At 42.4% G+C, this 19,533-nt stretch overlaps 1 protein-coding gene across 2 annotated transcripts in view; it reads right to left on the bottom strand.

Annotated features, from left to right (window-relative positions):
* Nucleotides 1–13,095, bottom strand: part of LOC148040061 (auxin response factor 6-like) — a 32,701-nt gene extending 19,606 nt beyond the window's left edge. Inside the window, exons 1-2 of one of the 2 annotated variants that reach the window (XM_087696557.1) lie at nt 11,826–13,095; nt 10,525–10,637 (exon numbers count right to left, since the gene is read on the bottom strand). In XM_087696557.1, coding sequence (XP_087552683.1) covers nt 10,525–10,637; nt 11,826–11,934 — 222 coding nt within the window. In that variant the 5' untranslated portion in view covers nt 11,935–13,095. The remainder of the gene's footprint in view (nt 1–10,524; nt 10,638–11,825) is intronic. The other variant, XM_087696555.1, reaches the window with a different exon arrangement.
* Between the last annotated feature and the right edge of the window lie 6,438 nt (nt 13,096–19,533).

The raw sequence follows: 19,533 nt of genomic DNA, 5'->3' as shown, positions 1-19,533 counted from the left end.
CTCTTCTAAAGAGGGCTTAGGCATTTCCTTCGGTTCTTGTGGCTGTCCCAAAGCTGTAGAAGGTGTCTTCTTCTCTTTGCCTTTGATGTCCTTCTTTGGGGCATTCAAGAATCGAGTAAACTAGGGATCCTTTGCCAATTCAGCAAAAAGATTTGCTGTTGTATGCATTCGATCCTTGAAGCTATCATCAAATTCTTCAGCCCCTTGCTGGTCATCAGCCTCTTTATGCATTGAAGTGCCAACATTTGGGTCATTTTCCACATTTTCAGCATGCTGTCCATGCTAAGAACCACGCCCAACATCAGTCATTGCATTTCCCCCTTCACCACATGATTGACCAAGGAGTGATGCATCCTCTCCAATTGATCCCGTATCACCATGTGAAGACATGCTTGTTGTAATTCACTGCTAAGAACAATTATAGCAATAATGCAATAGTCTCAAGTTGCAATCAAGTACCATGGGCCCACCAATTCAAAGGATTTGATGGTATCCCGGCAATGGAACCATGAAGCCAACGTTCCTTCCGTGGATGGGTGGTAAATCCCTGATTACAACTTAATTACAATAGCAAACAATAAATGAAAATCTGAAAATACAAATTTACCTATTGGTCTTGGACAATGCACACGCGATTGACCCCAAAATTGGCACCCCTTTCGGTATTTCTTTAGCTTTATTGAAGAAGAAGTTGATTTACAATGTGAAAGTTGGTGACACTAGGAATGTGGCATTTAATGGTACCTAACGCAGATCTAATGGTCAAAGATGGCACAGAGAGACTCAAGAGTGAAAGATGCCTAGCCAATTTAATTATTGACTAGTCAAAAAAAAAAATTGGGCACCAAATAATTATTAGATTAATTTTCAAAAACTAAAGGCTGAAAATTAATATTTAATGATAATTAATGTTGAAAAAAACATTTGGGAAGGCTACCACTTGGCAAACTAGCCCATACAGGCTAGTAAAAGGCTAAAGAAGAGGAAAAACGAGATCATTCTTGCTGTAGCAAATGTAGGAGAGTTGCTCACATGGCCAACCTATTTTCAGCCATTGCAGCCAACCACGAGTGAGTTTTGAGAAGGCGATTGTAAATTCAGACCCTCCACTGCTAAGCGATTGCATCCAGGTACAAGGTGACAACTGATTTGGATGTCTCAATTCTAAGCGACAACATTTAATGCTGTTGTGGCAAGGCAACAACTGCATTTGACTGATTTTCAGTCATTCTTAGCAACAATACTTTGAATTTTCTCTCTCTACAACTTTCTCTCTCATCTCTCAACCGTTTCACAGCCTTACTCTAAAGATCTCGGTACCCTTGGAGAAGGTTGAGAAATTGCAAAGTTCTCTGCTGTAAACCCTAATTTACAACAAAAATTAGGGTTTAGCAACCACCTCAGAAAGCGTGCCAGAAATCGGAAGCTCCAAGGCTAGGATTTTTCAAGGCTAAAGGTGAAATTCAGCTAAATTCAAGTGGAGGACTAGCCAGCCATTGAAATTGGCACATTTCCATTGTCTAAGAAGTGGGTGAAGGCCAATTAAGTGCCCGAATCTAGAGGCAAATCAGATTGAAGACTTGCTAGTCAGTTTGGATAGCAAGGAGAGTTTCGATTGCGAAGGGGATCGGAAAAATCCCATAGTAAATCAACTTCTTTTTCAATAAAGCTAAAGAAATACCAAAAGGGGCGCTAATTTTGGGGCCAATCGAGTGTACATTGTCTAAGATCAGTAGGTAAATTTGTATTTTCAGATTTGCATTTATAGTTTGCTACTGTAATTAAGTTGTAATCAAGGAAGGGTTGTCATGAGGACATGTATTTTTGAAACCTCACTTAACATGTGGATTAATTTTTAATCACATGATAAAGTAAATGTTGCACATGTGAGGTGCAATTGGGGTTAGAGTAAATTTACGAGCCCGCAACCCAAGAAAATCGTGGAATGTCAAAGGCAGAAGTTGCTACAAGTTACGTTGCACATGTACTTGGTGGTATCTGGCATCAATTGTTGGCCTAGGTCATTCATTTGGCCATAAGTGTTAGTTGGTGACATTGGAGATATGGCGTTTAATTGTACCTAACACCGATCTAATGGTCAAAGATGGCACAAAGAGACTCGCGAGTGGAAGATACCTAGCCAATTTAATTATTGGCCAATCATATTATTTTTCTAGACACCGAAATAATTATTACATTAATTTTTAGTAATTAAAGGTTGAAAATTATTATTTAATGATTATTAATGTTGGAAAGACTGCCACTTGGCAAACTTGCCCATACAAGCTAGTAAAAGGTTGAAGAAAAGGAAAAACGAGATCATTCTTGTTGTAGCAAATATGGGAGAGCTGTGAGCAGCCATGGCTAGCCTATTTTCAGTCGTTGCAGCCAACCACGAGTGAGTTTTGAGGAGGCGATTGCAAATTCGGACCCTCCATAGCTGGGCGATTGCATCCAAGTGCAAGCTAACAACTGATTTAGATGTCTCAACTGTAGGCGACAGCATTTAATGCTGTTGTGGCAGGGCAACAGCTGCATTTGACTAATTTTCAATCATTCTTTGCGACAAAACTCTGAATTTTCTCTCTCTACAACTTTCTCTCTCATCTCCTAGCCATTTCACAACCTTGCTCCGAAGATCTCAGCATTAGGACCTTTGGAGGCTAAGAAATTGCAAATTTCTCTACTGTAAACCCTAATTTAGAGCAAAATTTAGGGTTTACCAGCAGCCTCGTGAAGCGTGCCAAAAATTGGAAGCTCCAAGACTTTGATTTTTTAGGGTTGGAGGTGAATTTCAACTAAATCCAGGTGGAGGACTAGCCAGCCATTGAATTTGGCACATTTTCATTGTCTATGAAGTAGGTGATGGCCAATTAAGTGCTTGAATCAAGGGCAAAACAGATTGAAGACTTCCTGGTCACTTGGACAGCAAGGGGAGTTTGGATTGCCAAGGGGATCGGGAGAATCCCATTGTAAATCAACTTCTTCTTCAATAAAGCTAAAGAAATACCGAAAGGGGCGCTAATTTTGCGGCCAATCGAGTGTGCATTGTCCAAGATCAATAGGTAAATTTGTATTTTCAAATTTGCATTTATTGTTTGTTGCTGTAATTAAGTTGTAATCAAGGATTTACCACCCATCCACGGAAGGAAGATTGGTTTCATGGTTGCTACCCATATGGGACACATTCACAAATACGAAGATAGCTACCATGGATTGCCCCATTTTATGTGCCATTCCATAAAACACTTGCTCAATTTGTTCCATCTCCAAGTTCCAAGAATCTCTTCAATTAAATTTTCTAGGTCTTACACTAATATAACATTCATTCGATAATTATATACACTTCTTTACATGGACAATATATCAAGCTTTCTCATCTCTAATTAGATTGACTAGAATCGTACACTTTGGCACATTTAGGATTAATTTTGCATGGCAATTTCATGCTATAAAACTTGGTCAGCCCCACCTAGATCTAATCTTCCAATGTGTTTTACAAATCATGTGTTCAATTAGGGGATCCTTTGCATTGAGAGCCCTCTATTTTATACCTTGTATAGAGAATAGTTTTCACCTCTTCAAACATTTCCCACTAGTAATACAAAGTAATACAAAATGTTCCCACACTCGTGTATGAAACTATCAAGTGTTGGCCAAGAAAGCTGCCTTGTTGAGTGTTCCTACTTCCTTTTAAGCAAAAACACTCACAGAATTCCTTTGACTAACGTGTGTTGATATGAAAACTCAAGCATATAGACATTAAGTTATAAACCACTGAAAAGTGGTTCTAAGTCATTTCAAGGGGAAAATTCTAGGCTATCAATATGCTCGTATGCAAATTAAACAATACCACTTCTACTACAGTATTGCATAAAAACTCGGATTTCTTTGGATGGTCTTGTTAGATATACTCAATGCACCCTTATAACGTGTCACCAATGACCCATGGTGCTCTAAGTTGTAAGGCCCCCATTATAAGGAGAAGCCATGTGTGAGCCTGAACATTTGTTGGTCTCGACTTGTATGTCAGATGAGTTCTCATATGACCAGATGGCAAAAAGGTGACCTTTGCGGGTCTAGCCTTCAGGTTAGATAGAGTTGTTAAGTTGGTAGCAACTCAAGACACATTGCATCAAGTTGCCAGGTATGGGATAAAGGAAATATTCCCAAGCCGACTAGGAAAGGTTCATAATATGGTCGGACAGGTCAACCAAATTGTCCTCCCAAGCTATAAAAGGAAAACCCCTCCAAAGCCATAATCAACCCATATTTCACCTAGTCAAAGATCTTTCAACTTGCCTTGAGATATTCACCTATTATCTGTTTGGATCACCATCTAAGCTTCACAATGAACGCACATGGGTGGACAAAGCCATCTTTGTATCAATTTGTTTGAAATTAAAGAAGTTTTGTTCTTCTCCCTGTCAAAGTGCAGCGGTGCGGAAGCATAGGACCGAGAGAGAGAGAACGCAGAGAGAGAAGAGAGAGAGAAAGTGGAAGATGAAGATCTGCTGTATAGAGTGTACTGTATACAAAGATATGCAGATATATACACGGGCGCACTGCGCTGGACTGCATGTCTCCACCTCGACGATGCAACCTGCTGTTCACCTCGAAGTCCGCTGCAGTCTGCATTGTCTCCTATCTGAAATCTGCGAACAAAGACGGAATCTGCGCGTGCCACCAGTCTGTAATCTGCGAGCAGAAAAGTGCGGGAGACTGCTGGAAAACTCGGCTATAAATAGCCAGAATCTGGGCGCCACAAAAGACCTGTCAGACTACCACGTGGCAGTCCGACTACACCTGGACAGGATCTCTGACTGCTAACACCCCCTCTCAGAGCCTGGGCGGGGCAGAAGCCTGAGGGATCTGGAATGTCTCCGAAGTAGAGCCTGGGGAAGTGCCTTCGTAAACAAATCTGCAAGATTGTCCTCCGTCTTGCAGTACTCCACAGTGATGGTTTCATCCAGAAGCTTCTCTCTGATGAAGTGGTACTGGATCTCTATGTGTTTTGTCCGGGCATGAAAAACAGGATTCCGTGCCAAGGCAATGCAACTCTCATTGTCGCATTGCAGCAAAGTAGGACGAGTCTGGGGGCAGCCAAGCTCCTCCAACAATCTCCGAAGCCACATAGCCTCACATGTGGTGGAAGACGCGGCCCGATACTCCATCTCAGTAGACGAAAGGGCTACCATGGGCTGCTTCTTGCTACTCCATGAGATAACACCTGCACCCAAGGTAAAACAATAACCTGTAGTAGACCGCCTGTGGTCCACATCACCGGCCTAATCCGAGTCGCTCCAACCTGCAAGTACAAGATCAGAACCATCTGTCCCTGCGGGATAATGAATCCCTAAATCAAACGTCCCCCTCAAATACCGAAGTATCCTCTGAGCAGCCTGCCAATGCACCGTCTGAGGTTCACTCATGAACCCTGCCAAGAGCCCGACAGCAAAACAAAGATCAACGCGAGTGTTGAGGAGCCAAATCAATGAGCCAATCAACTGACAATAGCGAGAAGCATCCGCCATGGGAGAAGCTGAATGGGAAGTGGCCTTCCAATTCGGATCCATAGGAGTAGAAAGGGTCCGAGAATCCTCCATCGCAAAAGAAACCAAGAGCTCCTATACATATCTCTATTGAGAGATGAAGATCCCCCTCTGAGACTGATAAATCTCATGGCCCAAAAAGAAATGGAGTAGACCCAAGTCCGTCATCTCAAACGTCCGATGTAAAGCTGCCTTCGTCTCTTGGACCTTCTGTGCATGATCACCTGTGACAATCAAATCATCAACATACAACACGAAAAGCACACAACCATCCTCGGAAGGGTGAACATAAAGCTGCGGATCGGCCTTAGAACACCGATATCCCAACTTTGACTGAAGAAACGAATCAATCTTCTCGTTCCGTGCACGCGGAGCCTGCTTGAGGCCATACAAGGCCTTCTTCAACCTGTAGACTTTTCCATCTGAAGATCCAAAGCCAGGAGGCTGCTCGACATAGATCTCCTCCTTCAAATCACCATTGAGGAAGGCCGACTTCACATCCAACTGATAGACAGGCCATCGCCTATGGCCAGCCAAGGCAAGAACAGCTCGAATAGTCGCCATACGAGCAGTGGGGGCAAAAGTATCATGACAATCAATCCCTGGGCATTGTGCAAAATCTTTAGCAACAAGGCGAGCCTTGTGCTTGTCCAAAGAACCATCACTAAGGTACTTGGTCTTGAAGACCCATTTGACGCTAATCACCTTCTTATTCGAGGGACGTGGCACAAGTGACCAAGTGCCATTCCTCTCAATAGCCTCCAACTCGGCTTCCATAGCTTTCTTCCATGGTGCGGACTGTAAAGCCTCCTTCACGGAGGTGGACTCTCAATCCTGCATAACACGGGTCATCAAATAATAGTTAGAGCAAACAAGCTCCGTAGAATGTGGCTGGTGCCTCCGTGACCGCCGCGGACCATCCTGCGGTCCCCACTCCTCAGGGACCCCCTCAATCCCTGAATCACGGAGTGTGTCACAGGCCCAACGAGGAGGAGGCCGGACCTCCCTTCGTCGCTCTCCATCAGCTGAAGACTCTGGGATATCCACCGGTGGTAACTCCTCGGGGGTGACCGGTGGAACAGTAGACTCTGTGTCAGAAACAGAATCAGAATCAAAACAAAAGGCATGGGCTCCAAAGAAACTGTAGCAGGAGCCCAACTCTCCCCTGGATCTCCAAGAACGGGATGCTCCTCACCCGTTGAGATGGCCGGATCCTCCCCAAACCGCACATCTCGACTAGTGTACACATCCCGCTTAACGGGATCATACAATCGATAGCCTTGGGACTGGGAGCTGTAGCCAACAAATACCTATCTTCGGGAAGCTACTTCAAATTTATCACGGTGAGCCTTGGGAATGTGAACATAGGCATCACACCCAAAGACCCTAAAATAAGAAACATCGGGCTTAGTCCCAAAGTAAGCCTCAAAAGGTGTCATCCCATCAACGGCCGAAGTGGGGGATCGATTAAGAACGTGGATTGCAGTAGCCACCGCCTCGGCCCACAAAAACTGAGGTGTCTGTCGGTGCTCCATCATGGTACGCGCCATCTCGATTACACTGTGGTTTTTCCGTTCAAGGATGCCATTTTCTTGAGGACTGTTGGTATTGGCAAACTCCTAGTGAATACCTTTATCTGCACAAAAACGAGCAAACTCATTAGAAACAAATTCACCACCCTTGTCGGATCGCAAGGTCTTCAATCTCCGGCCTGATCGGTTCTCCTCAAAGAGAAGCCAATCATTGAAGTGGGAGAAAGCTTCTGACTTCAATGCCAAGAAATAGGCCCATGTCATCCTACTGTAGTCATCTACAATCAGCATGAAGTAGAGCTCCCTCACAAGGACTCGTTCCTCATAGGGCCACAAAGATCCATAGATACAAGCTCCATCGGTGAAGTAGACCGCCACGAAGCTTTGTGGGGAATGGCATCCCTGTGCTGCTTCCCACGAATGCAGGAAACACATGGCTGCTGGCTCACCACTATATCCGGCAACCCTCGAACAAGCTGTCCACGTGACACCCTCCGAAGATAATCATAGTTGAGGTGACCAAACCGAGCATGCCATAACTTTGACTGTGTCTGTGAGGTAAGAAGAAGAGTAGAGAGGGCGGTGGAAGACTTCAATTTATAGATGCCGTTCTCCTCATATCCGGATGATAGAACCTTCCTTGACCCACGATCAAGGACTGGCACCGAATCACTGTCAAACTCCACCAAAAGTCCAAGGGAGCAAATCTTATGAACTGACAGAAGATGATACCCTAAACCTGGTACATGCAAGACCTCTGAGGTATGGGTACCACCACGTCCATCTGGAATAAGTTGCATCTCACCCCGTCCTGCAATAGACACTGAAGAGCTATCTCCAACGAGAATTTGCCCACGCGAAGGTCACAACTGGGCAACACCATCTGAGGAAGGAGTCATGTACCAGGAGGCACCACTTCAACGATCCACTCTCGAGCTTGGGGAGCCGTCATCGCAGCATCAGAAGCATTCCGTGTAGAGTCCTCAATGACAACTAGATGAAGAAATGCAGCTGATGAGGGTGCAGCCACCGCTCCAGAATCCTTCGTGTCCTTCTTGTTAGTGTCCTTCTTGTCTTTGTCAAGGCAATCCTTCTTCCAATGGCCAGTCTTTCCACAAATATGGCATGTGGATTCTTTGTCCTTGTCCTTGTCCTTCTTTGACTTGTTATCCCCCTTCTTCTTCTTTTGGTCCTTCCCCTTCTTTTGAGAGGCCTGACCTGTCAGTGCCTCCGACTTGGAAGCATTCTGTCCCTTTAGTTGTTCCTCTTGGTCCAAGACCATAGGAACCAACTCTTCCCACCGAAGAGTGGACTCTCGCCCCGAAGTAATAAGAGCGGAGTAGAAAGTACCGAATCGTAGCGGCAACTAGGACAATAGTGTGATCGCCATGTCTTCGAAGGAAATCGGCTTCCCCGCATACTGGACTTGCATCTGAAGCTGTCTAAGCTTGTTGATATGCTCCCACAACGAAGAAGACTTGTTCACGGACAAGTTCCGCATCTGAACCTCCAAAGAAACCCTCTTCATTAGGGTCATCCGGTTATATATCTGATCAAGCTCCAGCCATATCTCCCGAGCCCCCGTCAAGTGCTCGATGTGAGCTATCACGGCTGTAGTACAAGACAGAAAAAGAAAGGAACGAATCCTAGCATTCAGTTTGTCCCTGTGAGACTGAGCCTTGGCCAACTCCGCACGAGCATCGGAAGAGAGTTTGGACTCATCTCTTACCGAGGGCCGGTCGATCTCCTCCTGTACAAGCTCCGCCAAATCATAGGACTCAAGGATGGCCAACACCATAACGCGCCAGATGCGGTAGTTGTCGCCATCGAGCTTCTGATCTACGGGAAGAGCCGGTAAGACAGGCACCTTCCGGTCCATAATCGTCTGGAACTCCAAGTCAATCTCTGTAGACATCTTCACCTGTAATGCCTTCACAAACGCAAAAGCAGCCCCCTCTGACTATGAAAACTCAGCCTGCTAGGACTCTTCCGCACCCTAAAACTTCTTCACCCGCCGGAGGCGATGAAAAAGCAAAACCTGCACTTAAAAGCTGAAAACTCAAACTTCCTCCTCGTCAAACAGCAGTAAACAGCAGCAAATCCACCACCTGGACTCCTTTCCTGTGCGCCCACACTCGCTTCAGCCTTCTTCCGAGGCGCAGCTCTCCTGCCTGCCCTCAAACGCTGAAAACGCAGCCTTGAGTCGCGATAGAAACTCCTCTTCAGGTTGGTTCTACACTCAGTCAGCCCTTCTACACTGCTCTGATACCATGTCAGAGTGCAGCGGTGCGGAAGCGTAGGACCGAGAGAGAGAACGCAGAGAGAGAAGAGAGAGAAAGAGACAGTGGAAGATGAAGATCTGTTGTATAAAGTGTGCTGTATACAAAGATATGCAGATATATACACGGGCGCAGTGCGCTGGACTGCATGTCTCCACCTCGACGATGCAACCTGCTGTTCACCTCAAAGTCCACTGCAGTCTGCACTATCTCCTGTCTGAAATCTGCGAACAGAGACGGAATCTGCGCGTGCGACCAGTTTGTAATCTGCGAGCAGAAAAGTGCGGGAGACTGCTGGAAAACTCAGCTATAAATAGCCAGAATCTGGACGCCAGAAAAGACCTGTCGTTTAATGCAGCCGACTGACAGGACAGGTCGGACTGCCACGTGGCAGTCCGACTGTGCAGTCCGACTGCACCTGGACAGTAACTGTCCGACTGCACCTGGACAGGGTCTCTGACTGCTAACACTCCCTACACCGTGTAATCTTTACAAGCCTTTCTCAACAATTCCTTGCCTAACTCCCAAGTCAAAGATGTAGAAAATTCTTTTTGTTGTTTGAAAGGTTTTGTCACAAACTTTCTCAGCATTCCCTCTTCTTTCATTGGGTTAACTATTGGGCTTTCAAGACCCTTTCGATTCAAAGGAACATGCTTCTATGGGGACACAATCACGTCACCTTATTTATGCCTACTTTCACCTTTCATTGTGGAAATCTCTATATCATTGCTGCTATGTTAGTGACTTGGATACTTCTTCTATGGATGCGCTTTACCATTGTTTCTTTCTTATAGACTTAACTTTGCCATGAAGCCTATTCTCCTTGTGCATTATTGACTTACTAACAATGGTTTCAAGAAAAGAAGTGTGCACATGTCTATAGATTACAAAAATGGTACTTAAGTTAACCCTTTCACTTAATTCACTTTTGCATGCCGATCTTCAAATAATATTCAACTATCACTTCAACATTTATACAATGAAGATTTTAAGAGGAAGTTTACTACTACAAGGGTGCATTCAAAGCAATTCTACTAAAACATTAAGAACAAAACCCTCTTCTAAAATATGCAGAATAAAGAACACTTGATTCTATATTGGATCATCTCCGAGCAGATGAACATGAACCTCAATAACACACAATTTCCATGAGGGCTTTACCTGCTCACTATGGCCCTGTGGAAGATACACAACACGGCTTCCAATTGTTGGGAGAGATACTAGGGGCCCAGCACAAGCATGCCATAGCTCTGAGTTCAGATCTCTTCTTTCCCCTGCATAACCAGAAAAACTCTCTCTCTCTCTCTCTCTCTCTCTCTCTCTCTCTCTCTCTCTCTCTCTATGGGGCAGGGGGAACACACGTGCATAATAGTTTCTTTTTTTTTGGGGGGGGGGGAGGGGGGGGGGAGGGGGGGGGGAGGGAAACTTTGTTATGAAATCTTTTTTGATTGTACATTTATGAAATAATGAACAGTAGTTTCACAAAAAATAGTGAATGCATGGGAATGAGTTTTATTTATTTTGTGGGGGGGGGGATGTTGGGGTTGTCTGTCTGTTGTTGTGTGTGAGATTTTCTATGCAGTAATAAAAGGTATAACCCAAAAAAAAAGAAACAAGTGGCACCTCAAACCACTCGTGAGAAATAAGCAACAAAAGACACAGTATAGATCAATTTTCACATGGATGCACAAACATTTTCACATCTTGTACACTGGATAAACTACAAATTCTGTACAATGTGCGAGAGCAACTGTTCCTGAGACCATTCTCCTTACATCACGAATTAACTCTACCGATGTACATGCATCCAATATAAGCCATAGTTTCAACTTCCAAACATCCTTATTTCTATCCGGCACAACATTCCTAGGATGTCCTCTGAATTGCGAATCCTATAGATGATTATTTTTTGCAATCGAATTAGTGAACAAGATGTGCAAGTCCAAGCACCACATCAACATTTCGCCTTTCAAAAACAACTGAAGAGACCCCACAGCTGAGACTCATCATATTTCGTGCGAAGAAATTCTCAGCATGTAGCTGCAGCTTGCCATCAGCAATGAATGTTTCATACAAAAAGCTTAAGCCTGCCTGAGTTTAGAACATCAAGACAGAACCTAAGAACACAGTTCACAAATCTAGAATCAAAACTTCTTCCTTGATTCTAGAAGGAGTAGATAGCGAGGCTGATGCTATGACCCTGCCTGCTTGGAGCAACATTCTATCATGGCCCCGCCTCCTAGAGAGGCTAGATACGATAGGGCTTCCTAGAAGACAGCAAAATATTTTGCACAAATTGGCAATGGACTCGCAAACAAGCATGACATTCAAATGCAGCATCACCTTCATGCCACATATTCCATGCAAGCATAATGTCCACAGGCCAGAAACTTTTTAACGCTGTGTGCGAGAGAGAGAAACTTTATGTGACACAGAGGGCTATATCCGAAGATCGAGTATACCTTCTGCAGTTACAGCAGAGCCAGAGACTGAAACTCTCGGCTGCACGGGGGTAAGCATGGTTTCTGAGCTTGGCTTGGTGCAGAACGGACTTGGTGCTGGAAATGTCATGAACTAGCGGAATTATGTGAAAAGCTTGATTGATTGCAATGTTGTTGTGACATGCTGAAGCGCGATGGCAAGGGTTTCGGCAAGCTGATGCAGTTTTGATCGGCGGGGTCCGAATTCCCAAACTGCAAATTCCCTACATCTGTCGAGACGGCGCAAGGCTGGCTGCGGAGGAACCGTATTGTAGATTCAAGAGACCTTCTTGGAGCGTCGGCATCATGAAGGTGCAGACATTCGACATGAGTTTCTTGCATTTGACGTCAGGAATGGCCTTTCTCTAACTGTGTAACTCCCCCTCTCTTCCTTCTGTCTCGATAATGCTTGTCCATGTTGGATCAAAAGAAAAAAAAAACTCGCTTTGCCAAGCAGAATCTGCCTCTCACATGAACTTCCAGTCAAACACTGCACCTCGGACAGCTACTCCTCGTTAAAAAAGACCCCATACCGGAAGATGCGGCCAGAATTTGCAATCGAGGGAGAAAAGCTGAGCGTCACTCTCGCGGATAGATCGCAGCGGCTCAAAAGCACTTATAGTCTAAGGTATAAGCATGCAAAAACGGAGCATAAGACGGTGATGATGACGATGATGATAATGATGACGGAGGAGGTGATGATGATGGTGAGGATGTAGGCAAAAGACGTTAAAATAGGCAGTGACGACAAGAGGACTGGCTATGGCAGGCAGAGAGAGAGGGGGGGGGGAAGGAGGGGGGGAGGGGAAGGAATAAGAAGGGGGCGGGGGGAGGGAGGGGAGGAAGATATACAGTGAAAAGGTGTGGTGTACGCACAGAGGGTGCGGGATGCGATGGTGCGGGCATGAGAGAAGGGAAGGGGAAGGGGGGTGGGAAAAAAATACTCGGGTGGTTGCAGGGGGCTTCAAGTACTAGAATCCAACTGTAGGATCCTTTATTGACGAAGATGGAAGAAAATGGCTGGGTTTCCACAGCAGCCCTTTGGCATTTTCCGCCTGCTGCACCCCCCCTCCTCTCTCTCTCTCTCTCTCTCTCTCTGAAGTTCTATGGCGTCTCTCCTCGTCTGTCCTCTCTTCTTCTCCCCTATGGCATCTCTCCTCTCCTCCTCTCTCTCTTCTTCTCTCGTTCTCTCTCTAGGATCTATGGCCTCCTCTCTCCCCCCTCTTCTTCCTCTCCCTCTCTAATGAGTTCTGTAGCCCCCCTCTCTCTCTCTCTCTCTCTCTCTCTCCCTCCCCTGACACAAGAAGTGTTACACCCATGTGTCCACCCTAGCATCTTATGCCGTACACCAAGTGTATAGCATTTTATGCCCTGGCCCCATCATCCCACATCCCTTTCTCCGCCCTCATCCTTCCACACTTCCCACTCGAGAACGTGTAATTTTCTCTCTTCATCACAAACCCTCTCCTACATCTCTCAATTGAGTATTCATAATTTTTTATCTCTCCAGCGAAGGTATTTGATCCCCCCTCCCTATTCACACCACCCACAGAGTTATTGATCCTTTCACACATCAAGTAGGTAGCAAAGCCTTCCCCACTTCTCACTTGAGAAGAGAGTTCTTTTCACACCTCCTACAGGGTAAAGAGGCACATGCTTTATGAAAGTCGGCACCTTCCCCATTTATCTGACAAAACACCAACCTTAGCCATGTTAAGGGCCAATAAAAAGTTGAAATTTTGCTTAGGTATCAAGTTCAAATCGCATGCATTTGGCTCAAACACATGGCACAATAGTGGTTAACTTGTAATCTTCATATCGGCCTATTAGGTTGTGCTAGTTGATGGGATGAAGCACCCAATAAACTACATACAAGGCCTCTCCTTCCCCATACTTTTACCGAGAATATTATCCCACCATAAGAATGGGCTATGTACCGTACATGTGCAAGAGTATATGTTTTCAAAAGACCGATATCTAAAATCACAATCTCGACCCAAAATCACCATTCTACATTTTAATGTTATTGTTGAGATCTCCATAAGATGGGGTAGATTACCTCAACTATACTTGCCCTTGAATGCCAACATTACCCATGTCTCAAATTAAAGCCTCGTTTCATGCCTATCATACCCATGCATGGAAATATCAAGGGTTTGAAATCAATAAGTAGAATCAATGCCCTCATCCCAAGTTATCCATTATTCCAAGCACATAGCTCTACATTGTGCTCATATATTGAGTTTCTTAAGGGACAAGATTGTGAGTGTTAGGTTGAAAAAGCTCTTGGTAGTCCTTGGGAATGCTTAATGGACCTTTACAAGAGGTTGAGGCTTCTAAACTAGGGTTAAAAAAGCTGCCTATAATGCGTAAGAAAACTAATGTGTGCAATCATCATATCTCAAAACCAATGTTAGCTAGACAACCTTAGGACTCCATGTGGTGCCTTCAATTCAATACCTCACTTTTATACTATGTAGGAGCTATATGTTGGGTGACTATGTGCATCTTCTCGTAGCTATGGCAATTAGTCACTGCATGACTAATGGAAGTGGGCTGATATTAGAACTAACATGTAATGAGATATGGTAATGTGGATGAAGTTTAGTAGGTTCTTCAATGGCCAAACTATTTGACAAATTCAATTTTGGACTAAGACTTGATAGACCATCAACATTGGCCTCTATTGTTGGCTAAGCCCTTATGGATGAACTCTTAATGATGGTCCTCAAGTGGAATATCCTAGCCAAGGATGCTAGAATTAGCCTACTTGCTGGAATCATATTTACCAATGCTGATCTAGACTGGTTATTTGCAAGTTCCTAGTTTAATATTTTATCATTGTATATTTATTTTATGTTTAGTAGATGCCAGGTATGTTACAAACACGTTGAGATCCTTGTAAAGCACAAAAGAGAGAAATCAAATTCACCAAGCATTAATCTCAACTAAAGTCGCTCCCCTTTGTTTCACATCCACAAAGAACAAAGAACCCAACTTTCACATTATATGCACAACCACCATAATTGGAAATCATTGACAATGTATGCATAGGAGGAAGCTTGGGCCAAAAACGTCACCCCATCATGAAGGCTTCAAACATTTGGTTGTCCATTGCATGTGCATTGAATTGCAAGATTCTCCACTATATTTTTCCACTAGAATAACCATGGTGTAAAACTAGTAAAGATTCTTGACTATATTTTTCCACAAGAATAACCATGGCATAAGACCAATAAAGGCAATGAAGTAGGCCTTACGTATCTCTCCACCACATGGCACTTCTGTGGTGCTTAATATTTGATTTCTACTGAATTCATCTAAGGTGTAAGTACAAGAATGTGTAAATCATCCAATCTTATAGAGATAAGTTGCAAAAGCACCAAAATAATAATTTACATGCTTACAACTCTACTCGTATGCCAAACTGATTCATAATGCATCCCTAATCATGGCAATAGTATATATTCTTTTGAGATGTGAAAAGCATTAACATTGGGGCCACCTATAGCCAAGAACTCAACAAATGCTCTTCTTATAATCATTATTGTTTCATCAAAGAGAAATGCCTCCATAAAGAGGGCATCCACATATTGCAACATTCCTTCCACTTAATTAGGAATCTCAAACTAGAAGTGCCCTCACTTTAAGTGATCCTACTTATAGAAACATCCTTGCCAAGTAGTTATAAATGTCCAAACTATTCACTTGATAGGCTACTTAACAATTATTGTCCAAAAAGTAAGCCCATCTCCATGCATCTTTGGTGTGCACACTCTGCTACAACCTTTTTTGTTTGATAGTCTTCAACATTAACATAGTCACTAACACATTGCATGCTTCATCTTGCAATCAATACAAATATGCCACTAGAACAGGTTACATTTTAAGCAAACTCACATGCATCATTCATGTGTGCAACTTTCAAAACTTCAATTTGAATGCACAAATTCTCAACATTACCTACCTTTTAGGCCATCATTCTCCAACCCTCCAAGGGATACCCAATATGACAAATGGGCTTTGTACAAGGGATGAAGCTGCTTAATGCAATAGTTAGGGCCTCACTTTTGTAGGGAGGATACATGATTTCACAAAACTATTTACATAAATTCTCATAAATAACCTAATAACATTAACTATGATCAATTATCATTTAAATTTTATCATGAGTGATTAAATCTTCAACAAGTGTGGAGGCTTTAAGACAATTCTAGCCTACACCTTGTTTGAATTTTGCAACAATGAAAATGTTTGGAGCAACTCGTTTTATATAACTTTTTCAAGATCTCTAAGCACTCCTACTCTATTTTAGATCAAAACCTTGAGATTTTTTCCCATTGCCTAAATGAGCATTTGAGTAGTTTTTGGTCCATTTAAAATATGGTGACATTCTAAAAATCCTTAGATTTGCCTCATATACAAACATGACCTTTAGTATGTTTGTTTATTGCACCATGTGAACACATTTTAGGTGCATTAATGCAAGTCAAGATGGTGTGCCTATTGGTTTACATAAACAAGGCCATGTATTTTGTGTTCTTTCTTTGATTTACAAAGAAACACTTCTAGTTTTTCTCCCTCTTTGAGTCTCTCACAACTTCTAGTGCTTCAATTCACCCCATTGTCAATGCATGATAGCAAAGTGAGTGTAACTCTATGCATATCATATTCTTCCTCTCAATTGTTTGTGGTAAAGAGAGACAATTTTCAATAAAACTTTCCTACCATAGTCATCAGAGAAACTAGTTGTGTCATCCTTTAGTATGTTTGTGTATCACACCATGTGAACATATTTTAGGCACATTAATGAGGGTCAAAATAGTTTGCATACTTCTTGGTTAACATAAACAAGGCCATGAACCTTTTATTGTGTGTTCTTTCTCTCATTTATGAAGAAACACTTCTAATTTTTCTCCCTCTTTGAGTCAATTATTGGCTACATCAAGCTGGAGTTCAAGAATTTCAAGTCTCATACGGGTATTGGAGTTTCCATAATCATCTACTTCAACAATGCAAGAGGTATTTCTTAATTTTGCTCTTAATCCCTTTATAATCCAATCGTTTAAGCCATCCATGTTGAAAAGGGATAACTAAGAGTAATCCCATTTGAGAATAACCATTTGATTGCATATAGACCCAACTTAGGGCTGAATGATGTCATGCTGAATTCTTTTCATCTTACCCAATAAAAATCAGTAGCCAATTGTTGCTAATTCCTTCCATTTGTTGAAAAAAAAGTTGTGCTAATCCTAACCCCGAATTGCTTGATGTGATTGAATGCAATATGGCTGCAAATAAGAATCATTCAGTAAGTGGAATAGAATTGTAAAGCAATGAGTCATTGCTATAGGTATTCCTTGCCCATATCCATTTCAATTAAGTCCTATTCCATTTTGTTCTTGCATCTCATGAAATGGTAAGATTTTGATTCAGCCATACACAACTCCTAATGCTTCAATTTGCCCAATGCATGGTATTAAAGCAAGTGCAACTCTGCACTTCTTCATCTTAAGTCTTTGTGGGAAAGAGAGACAAGTTTCAATCAAACTTTCCTACCACAATCATTAGAAACTCGTTGTGGCATCCATGGTTAAACAACAAATGTTGCCTTAAGAGTGAAGTTATCGCCAAAATCTTGTGTTTGTTGGTGAATAGTCGTATGCTAAATCATTTTAGAAGCTGTCACCAACATCTTATGTATGTTAAACAACTATGTGTTAACCCATGCTTTATAGCTATGCCAATGCCTCTTTGCACATGTTTAATTCTAGCCACATATCCATGTTGTTTGTTTGCACAATGGTATTCTCCTAACATCACCATCAAACTGTCAACATCAATGACATTATGTTAATATTCCAAACATTGGTCATCTTCACTATGTGCACCATATCACTTCAAGGTCATCCTTCAGTGAGTCATTGTTCTTTCCTTTCTTGTCATCACTTATTCTCTCTTGTCATCTCTCTCCTCATTGCTTGTTTATGTTGGATCTTTTATTCAACTACTGAATGCAATACGTAGTGAATAGAAGGTTCATATCATGTGACAAGCTAAATAGAGAGTGTATTGCAAAACTTAGCTCCTCAAAATGTACCAAAAGCTCAATGAAAGCTTAGTTACAAAAGATCAATGAGCTTTGTTACACCACTGTTGTGAATGTTGCCCCCGATTGTTGCCAATAAATTAATACAAAAAAATGTTAGGTATCCTTTTCACACCATATAGCTAAGGGAAAACACTTGCTAGGAAAAAGCAACCTTAGTACATGTTCTAGCAAGACGATTTGATCATGCTCAACCAACACTAAATCACAAACTTGAGTTCACAACTTCAACAATAGCAAACTGATCACATCATGCACTTTGAGAATGGTGAGACACCACTTGAACCTTCACATCCCTTTGTCACCTCTAGTGGCAATAAGAAACCTTTGCCATGTGTCCTTTTCACCATGGACACAAACACCACACAAGGTGAAGTTGCAACTATAGTCCCATTTAATTTAGTTGCTCACATCAATCAAATCAATCTCACCCAACTAGATCTACCTCTTGACCTAAATCCCTCTTAGAAGAGGCTGACCATTCTAGAACTAGTTGCTCATATGGCCACCGATACAAGTGAGGATGTAGTCACATTAGACATCTCGACAACAACTTCACCCTGTTCGCCTACAACTATAGCAAATTTTCTCTAGGTCTCCTAGTTGAAAATATGGCTAACATTGTGAGGTCTTTATCCAACTCATGGGAGGAATTTGAGATCATCTTGATTAAACACCCCTCAATTGTCAAGGACATCATTGCTACCCAAAAATTACAGGGAAAAGCTATAACAGGATGCCTCATAACCCCTTCAAATGCAATTGTGTGGAAACATTCAATGTGCTTAGTCCATGCATGAAACATAGGATTTCTTACCATTGCTAGCACATTGACTATTAACGAGAAGATTAGTGGTGGATGTTTATTGGCACTCAAGAAGATCATCCCAATAACCTTCTTATATATAACCTCTACCATTATTGTAAATGTGGTATCGTATTTAGCTACACAAGTGGTGTAGATTGTGTAGAAAATAAGCTTACTTGAGGCATTTCATATTCCAAATGTCAAGCCCTATATGGGTAGTCAAGTAGTTGAGACACCCAACTACTATCTATAATCTAGCACAAATATACACCTACCTCATACCCAATATAGGTGAAGAGTAGGTCTACTACACTCTATTTAGTTGCCAAATAGAATTGTAATGAATTGAAGATAGAGTAAGATAGGATGGTGCACTAATATTGAATTTTGAGTAATGCATTGAATAGTACAAGGAAATGCACTAGAAATAGCAAGGCTCATAAATTTAGATTATTTGAAAATATGATGTTCAAATTAACCAACGAGTATACCCATTGGTTTTAATGATGCAATAGATCTATGTTTGAAACAACACACTAACTATCTCCTAACCAGTGACTTTTCACATCTTCCATGAATGTTTGCCCAATTTGTCCAACGCTCTATGCTACATCATTCATAACAATGTCAATATGTTCTCTAGCATCATCCATGATCAATTTTAGCCTTAGTTCTACCAATGTAGAGATAGGCTTACAATTCTCCATTCCAAACTTCTCCAAGACCTTCTAGACATATGCTAATTCAAGAAATAGTGTGTCCTCTTTGGTTTG

This window comes from Lygodium microphyllum, chromosome 2 (genome assembly GCF_053477565.2).
Source record: "Lygodium microphyllum isolate KBCC chromosome 2, Lygodium_microphyllum_v1.1.10, whole genome shotgun sequence".
Lineage (NCBI taxonomy): Eukaryota > Viridiplantae > Streptophyta > Polypodiopsida > Schizaeales > Lygodiaceae > Lygodium > Lygodium microphyllum.
This window is presented reverse-complemented; position numbering and strand designations above follow the sequence as displayed.